The 8,049-nt window shown below is 41.2% G+C and overlaps 1 protein-coding gene and 1 non-coding gene across 2 annotated transcripts; both read left to right on the forward strand.

Moving 5' to 3' along the window:
- The first annotated feature begins 3,683 nt into the window (after window positions 1-3,683).
- LOC117126387 lies at window positions 3,684-3,789 on the forward strand. The gene has a single exon (XR_004448955.1). It is a non-coding gene; the product is annotated as a small nucleolar RNA R71 (small nucleolar RNA).
- A 2,903-nt stretch (window positions 3,790-6,692) lies between these two features.
- Window positions 6,693-7,190, forward strand: LOC103848648. Its single transcript, XM_018655925.2, has one exon. It carries the CDS (start codon window positions 6,693-6,695, stop codon window positions 7,188-7,190), a length of 498 nt encoding a protein of 165 aa, XP_018511441.2.
- Window positions 7,191-8,049: the final 859 nt, after the last annotated feature.

Consider the following 8,049-nt stretch of genomic DNA (forward strand, 5'->3'; position numbering starts at 1 on the left):
GTCGAGTCTTGCATATCGTTCCTGATCGTTGAGTGGCTTTTGCGGGTTAGATTGATCCATACCCCCCCTCCTTCTAGCGCCAAACTGTGGGAACCGAAATTCGCACTGTCGATTTCCGTTTAAATAAGGAAACTAGGAAAACTCTAATTTCCCAGAGGACCCGGATATCTATTAATTACCACACGTCAAGCAATCAGAACACGAGAATAACAACGATAAAATATAAGAAATCGAAAAGAGAGAGCAAAGTAGATCTTATTCCAAATTTGCGTATGAGCGTTTACAACAAGGTATAAGCCTGGGCTCGAGAGCTGTCGGAGAGATCCCTAGTTCTAGCAACCCTAAGACGGCTAAACCTAATTGAGTCGCAGCTCAAAATAACAAAAACGAAAAATTGCCTAAATGCTCTAAGTGCTAAGTTTTCTCTGAAAAAGTCCCTCTCCATGCCTCTCGCCTAGGACTCCTTATATACTCGCTCCAAGGTCGGTTTACGCTTTTACTTTTTTGTCCTTAAGCCGTCATAGTATAAAATGGAGATATTATATTTTTCCCGATCTTCGTAATTATCCTCAAAATTTCGTATTTATCTGCGGAAACTTGACATTTATCTTTCCTTGCGCGCCAAGCGTAAACCGTTCTATGGTTTACGGGCTTTTAGTTAAGAAATCATAGGATGGGCCTCGAGTCGTGTTTTAGGTCCCTTTGGGCCGTCTTCTGACTCGAAGCGTTTACTGCGACTTCTTTCGATAAAGAACGAACTTTCCGCGGTTTTAATCCGCAAAGTTTGATCGATGATTTAGAATAGCGGAAAACATGAACCGAGCTCGCTACGGTCTTCGGGAGATAGCATCGAAGGTTTTGACAAGAATGCATGGACTGGTGTCGTATCGACGTTTCGGAAGGGCTCGGTCGCTATGTAGCGACCGAGCTTTGGCTTGAGCCCGGTCGCTACGTAGCGACCGAGCTTTGGCTCGTAACGCTCGGTCGCTACGTAGCGCCGTGCTTGGCTGAGCTCGGTCGCTACGTAGCGACCGAGCGGGACGGACGCTCGACCGAGCTTTGGCTCAAGCTCGGTCGCTACGTAACGACCGAGCGTGACGCGCCCAGTTGCTGCGTAGCGACCCTTTTTCGAGCTCTCGTGGGATGTCTCGTCTTTCCTCCGTAAAGCTTTTCGTACGAAAGAATCTATTTCGAAAAAGTATTTATCGGAGAAAATTCTCATTTTCTTCCTCGGACGTTTTGAGTGTTAACTTCGTCGTAACCGTTTTTGACCCCAACACACATTCTATGTCCTGTTATTGTTTTTGTCGGTATTAGTTCATCCTTCTCATTTTTAACCACAGTTATTCCTCCCTTCTTTGGGACAACATGCATAGGAGACATCCATTTGTTATCCGAAATAGGATAGATTACTCCCGCATCTAGGAGTTTTAGGATCTCTTTCATCTTTCAAGTTGGGGTTCAACCTTCTTGATGTTCTATAGAAGTCATAGATTCATCCTCTAGATGTATCATATGCATGCATAAAGAAGGTGATAACCCTTTAATATCATCTAGTGAGTAGCCTATTGCCTTTCTATACTTTTTAAGTTCATTCAAAAGTTTAGACAATTCATCTTTACTCAGTTCACTACTCACTATGACAGGGTAAGTCTCATTAGGGCCAAGGAAAGCATACCTTACACCATGGGGAAGAGGTTAAACTCCACTTTTGGTGTCTTGAGTTCACTCCAATCATCCTCTTGGAGGTTCTCTTGTTGAGTAGCTGAGGAAGCATGGTGAGTCTCATATGAAAGCTCCTCATTCTGTTCTTCACCACTAATCCCCTTGTGAGAGTCCAACATCTTCACATAGACATCACTTTCCTTGTTCTCAATCACTTGGACTTCTCTCTCAATTGTTAAGGCATGCTGTAGAGAGTCTTCAAGTACCAACTCCTCTAGAAGCTCATCAGCTAGAGCATCCATTTCATCAATGTAGAAAACTTGGTTCTGGATGGTTGGCCTCTTCATCACCTCATTGATGTCAAAGTGGAGGATGTTTCCTTTTCCAAGATGAAGATCAATCTTTCCTTCTCTGACATTCACAACAGCTCCTGCTGTGGCTAATAATGGTCTTCCAAGGATCAAAGAGTCTTTGGCTTCCTCACCCATCTTTAACACAACAAAATCAGTAGGGACTTCAAAGTTACCAACCATCACGGGAAGGTCTTCTAGTATGCCAACAGGAATCTTCACTGATCTATTAGCCAACACCAAAGAGAGTCTATATTCTTGTACTGAGTGAATCCAAGTTTCTTTGCAATAGACAAAGGCATCAAGCTGACACTAACCCCAAGATCACATAGACACCGCTCAAACACCATAGGTCCTAGAGCACAAGGTAAGGTGAAACACCCTGGATCCTCTAGCTTCCTTGGAACATCTAACCTTTGGATAATGGCGCTACACTCGTGAGAAAGGATCATCATGCCCTCCATCTATTTCTTCTTTGCAGCCACAGCATCTTTCAAGAATTTGTTGTATTGAGGAACCAACATAAAAGCATCAATGATGGGCATTGTGACCTGAACTTCACTCATTTGTTTCTCAAAGAGGGCCTTGTACTTCTCCAATAGCTGTCTCTTGAATCTTCCAGGGAATGGTAGCTTTGGCTCATAGGGAGGAGGAACGAAAGAGGATTCCTTTGTTGGCGTAGCAGTTTCACCATGTTTCACTGTCCTCTTCTCTTCTCCAACCTTTCCTTTACCCTTAGCTTCAACAATCTTTTCTAGAATCTTTTCATCAACCTTCTCATCTACAATCACCACTTCATCATCAATGTTGATATCCACCTCCCCGCCTTGTTTTTCACCATCCTTGGTAAGAACTCTTGGAGGCAACTCTTTACCACTCCGTAGGGTGATTGCTTTCATTGTTTCCTTGGGATTTTTCTCTGGATTTCCAGGTAATGCCCCCTGTTGGCAACTTGGCTGAGAGTTCATTGAAGCAAACTGGTTCTCCAAATGTCGGATCTTGTTGTTGAGCTCATTGTAGCTTCCATCAATCTTGGAGTGAATGTTCTTGAACTCATAACCCATTATCTTCTCATTCTTGGCCTGAAAATCCAAAACTTTCTTGAACATTGCATCCACACTTGTATCTGAAGCTGGAGCTTGTGAAGAACTTTCTTGAGCTTGAGTAGACTGATTGTTGTTATTGTTGAAACCAGGAGGAGTGTTTTGCTTCTGCTGGTATCCTCCTTGCTGGTTGTTAGAGTATGACCTTTGCTGGTAGTTGTTGTACTGAAAGTTAGGCTCCTTCCTGTACCAAGAACCATTGTTGTTGATGAAGCACAGCTCTTCTTGGCCTTCCAAACCATCAACCTCATTGATCTTGGGAGGAACCTTTTGAATAGGACCACCCACAAAGTTCATCTGCTCTTGCTTAGCTTGGTTGGAAAGAAGCAAGTCCATCTTCTCTTGCAAGGACTTGATCTCTTTCTTTGTCTGCTGATCATCACTTCTGTTGACTCTATCATGCTCCTCACTGTAGACTGAGTCACTCTTAGCCATGTTCTCTACCAGTTCCTCTGCCTCTTCTTCAGTTCTCCCCAAGAAGAAACCATTGCTGGCAGTATCAAGCCTGTTTCTGCACTGTGGTAGAGCTCCTCTATAGAAGGTGCTAAGCAAACTCTCCTTGCTGAAACCACGATAAGGGAATTGAGACCAATAGCCCTTGAACCTCGCCCATGCTTCACTGAAGCTCTCTAGACCTTTCTGTTGAAACCGGAGATTTCTTTCCTGATCTTAGCTGTCCTTGAAGTAGAGAAGAACTTATCTAGGAAAGCTCTCTTGCACTCATCCCAAGTAGTGACATTGATCTCAAAGTTGTTGTTCTCCACAGCTGGTGCTCTGATTCCCAACCTATGACCATTAATGTGAGGTTGATCATAGGCTCCAATGGCACGAGCTTGGCGCGGTGGATGTTGTGGCTGGCGCTGTGGTCTAAAAGGATCAGCTCTTGGATCAATGCCTCCTTGGGCATCACCATCTTGAGGCAGATTCTCCATATCAGACCCCAAATTTTGTAAGTGAGCCTGTTGCTCTTCTTCTCTTCTTTGTCTTGCAATCTCCCTCTCAAGTGCTCTAATGTCTTCAACTCTTGGAACTAGGTTTGTTGGACCTCTGCTCCTTGTGTTCATACACCTGAAATGCAAAGGGAGAACAAGAAAGAGAAGCAATAACACAATTAAACAATAATTGACTTAGTCTCAAGCAAATGACTAAATCCCAATGTCACAATCAACTTAGAATTTGGCAACGGCGCCAATTTGATGATAGGAGTTTCAAGGCTCTTAATCAAATGTTGTAGAATAAAGGATGTCAAACCAGTTATAAGTGATTCTAAAGCAAAGGAAATGCAAGACCATGCTTAATTTAAGTGCTATCAATTGGTGAGATGATTTTGAACTAGAGAACTACTAAAATGCAATAAAAGACAAAGATTTCTTTCTTATGAGATGGGAGAACTCATGGGCTAATGGAATTGACCTTGGGTGATCAAGTTTCAATCTAAAGGTATCAACTTTCAACCAATCTATCTACCTCAGATCTAGACACCATCCTAAACAAACTCTATCTCTAGATGAATGCTCATTTACTTAGATAACTCAAGCATCAAATCTCTTTGGTTGAATGTTATCTAAGTAATCATTAATTTCAAGTCTACTAGCCATCTTAACACCTTTAACAACAAATCTCTTTGGTAAAGAATGTTAAAAGCTTAGGAGAGTTGGTTCAGGCATTTCATCAAATACCTTTCAGGTATGAAATGCCTAGAACTCAACTTTAGAGAGGCCAACTCTAAAGTTGCATTAAAAGCACTCTACTACCAAGGAAAAAGATGGATCTATACTAAAACACCTTAGATCTAGCTTAATCACCCTTAGTCTCCCTAACCCATGAATCCAAAGATGACTACTCACTACTCTTCATGATGAGCCCAAGAATCAATGATGATTTGGTGCTAATCATGATTAGTGATCTAGATAATCAAGCAATCACAAGAGAAAATGATCAAGATAAGATCTTTCACCTAAAAGTTCTTTGTGATTAGATAGAAAACAAGATAAGATCCTAAAATTAGGTCTGAGAGACATTTATAGGAGCTTAATATCGAACCGGGTTAACCCAACAAACGTGGGTTAACCCAAACACAAATTGGTAATTATCTGGTCAAACTCGGAAATGTTGACTTTCTGGACTCGCAGCGGCCACGTGAAACCGCTCCACTTAGCCGCCGGCTTCCTTACTTCGTCGTCTGGCTGCTGCAACAAGTACGTATGCGGCAGGGAATGGGGTATTTCTCCAGCGGCTTCAGTACACCGCTGCGTAAGGCCGCTGGGACGTCACAAAGCCGCTGGGACGCTTGCCACTGCGTCTCCTTCTCGAGAATCACCAATCTTGCCTCCAAACCATCTCTAGATGCTCCAAAGTCACCATTTGAAATCTCCATCACCTGATAAGGACATATGTAGTGCAATGCAACCTAAACATGTCTAAATGCTATCCTAAATGATCAACATATACAAGAATGAATGGTTAAGACAATGCAAATTAGGAAGATATCAGGAAGTCACGTCCAGAGAGCCTTGTGTGATTCAAGAACATCTGTTCGTCCATTGATTGAGAGAGTCAATCCTTATCCATCTATCCATTCCATACATCGATCCAGCTTGGAAGAGATACATATCAAGCAAGCCGGATTCCATCTTCAGTCATCTAACCATCCACTGATCCTTGTTGAGAGAGACACACGTCCAGCAACAAAGATCCCATCATCCATCTTTATATCCTTCTTATTTGATTGGTTTTCAATTTCCATATCATTTAGTTTGGAATCATAAAAATCCATAAAAATCATATTTGCTTCAGTTCATCATTTGTCATATAGTTTACTTTCTGTTCTCCATAGAAAATCCATAAAACTCATAAAAAGATTCATATTTTGTTTCAGGTACAAATCGGCCGGTCTAATCCTCCATCACAGCCGCCTAGCCGATCGTCCGTCCGTCCGATCTGTCCAAACCGATCAAAAACCAAACCTCAGTCAAGCCATCCGTGTAGTCTGAATCACAGCCTGCAACATTTGGTATCAGAGCTCAAGCTCCTGAATCTGGTGATATCTATCCTCACATCATATCTTATTTCATTTGTTCACCATTTAAAATCAATTAAAAAAAATCATATTATTTGCATTTTCTGTCCGATTTTGAATTGCTTGTTCTTGGTCTTAAAACCAGAGTTAGGCACGAAAAGGATAGCTCATTATCTTGTTTGATTCATTTAGAAAACTCAAAAAAAAATTGTTCCTTGTTTGCATTAAGTTGTCTAGCTCCAGTTTCCTTTTTCGGTATATTTGCATCAAGCATAAAATCTTTTTTAAAAATTCTTGTTTTGTTTCTTTTAAATTGAAAACCAAAATAAATATTTATTTCCATTGTTTTATTTTATAGATTTCGTGATTTGCTTGATAAAGTTAAAAAAAAAATTAGGAGTTAATTTTCCATTTGTTTTAAAACTTTCAAAAAACAAAAATATACTAAGTTTCTATTTTTTTTGTTTCTTTCTTATTCTTCTTTCTTTCTTTTGTTAAGCCACGACTTGATACTCTTATTCTCTGTTTTTGAAAGGTACCAATAAGGGAGACGCCATGGCAGATTACTTTGAGGAAGAGAGTTCTTATGAATCAAGCCAAGGCTCCGATCTTGATGAAACCGACCAAGCTTGGTCCAATAAAGAGGATGGCTGTGATGGATCATGTTCTGATGGTAACTACTCTATGTCAGAGTATGGAGACCACCCTTCTGAAGCATATCCTGAACCAGAGCCACCTGATTACTCACATGGAGATACCAGCTACGAAGGAGAGTATGAAGGAGAAACTGAATCAAATATCAGTTTCAATAAAGGAGATGAATGCCATGGAGAGCAAACTGAACGTGAGGATCATGAAGCTGACCAGGAATACTCATGGAAAGAGGAAGCTGATACTGAAATCAGTCTAGAGGAAGAACGTGAGCAAGAAGAAGATTTCTCTGAAACCGGTGAAGTCTATGGGGATGTTGATGGAGGAGAAGTATGTTCTCAGTCCGGTGAAGCAGAAAATAAAGAAGAGTCTTATGCTGAAGAGAGACCATGGTGTGATTAATCTAATCTAGAAGATGAAGAACAAGATGAAACTGAATCCCAAATCAGTTTAGGCCATGTTGAAACAAGCTTTGAATATGAGGCAGAAAACCGGCATGGCTTTGCTAAAGAGGAAAAATCATTAAGTAAAGCCGGAGAAGATGAAGATGAGCATCATGAGGCCGAACATCAGCCGCATTATATTTGTTTCTCGGGTCATGAACAAGGACCAGAAGCTTACTTAAGGTGGGAACAAGACATGGAAGATTGGTTTCAACATCACAACATTCAAGAAGAAGAGAAACCGATTATTGAAGATACTCTTACTAAGAATGCATTTTAGCATTGGGATCATGAAGCTAATTACTGGCTAGATGACCACCCATCAGAAGCTTCCTGGGCGGAAATGAAAGAAATACTACGTGAGGAGTATGTAGTAGATGGTGAGATCAATGGAAAGGATTATTTCAAGAGTACCACCCATCCAGACCCAAGGAGGCTGATATTGGCAACAAGGAAGGTTAAACTCAAGAAGGCTTACGACCTGGAACCAAACCAGGAGTCTAAAATTCATCATCAAGGGAAAAACCGAGCCAACATCACCAGAAAGGGTCAGAGGCGTGTAAGTAGATCCAATTCTACAAGTCCAAGCTCAAGAGCAAAGCACCAAACCATCACATAAGGTCCATGAGAAGAAGAAACCAAGTAAGTCCTCTAAATCTTCAAAACCAGTAGAATTCATTTTCTATAGGTGTCATGAGAAAGGCCACTTTGCTGTAACCTGTCCAACTAGGCTAGCAGTGACTTCTCATTCACTAGAAGTTAACTCGGATTCAACTAGCGAAGTTATATCCCACTTAGTATGTAAATTTCCTACTTCT

This window comes from Brassica rapa, chromosome A06 (assembly GCF_000309985.2).
Source record: "Brassica rapa cultivar Chiifu-401-42 chromosome A06, CAAS_Brap_v3.01, whole genome shotgun sequence".
Taxonomy (NCBI): Eukaryota; Viridiplantae; Streptophyta; class Magnoliopsida; order Brassicales; family Brassicaceae; genus Brassica; species Brassica rapa.

Bases quoted from the DNA above. Each gene is read 5' to 3' on its own strand.
- LOC103848648 (XM_018655925.2), top strand. From the start codon at position 6,693: ATGGCAGATTACTTTGAGGAAGAGAGTTCTTATGAATCAAGCCAAGGC.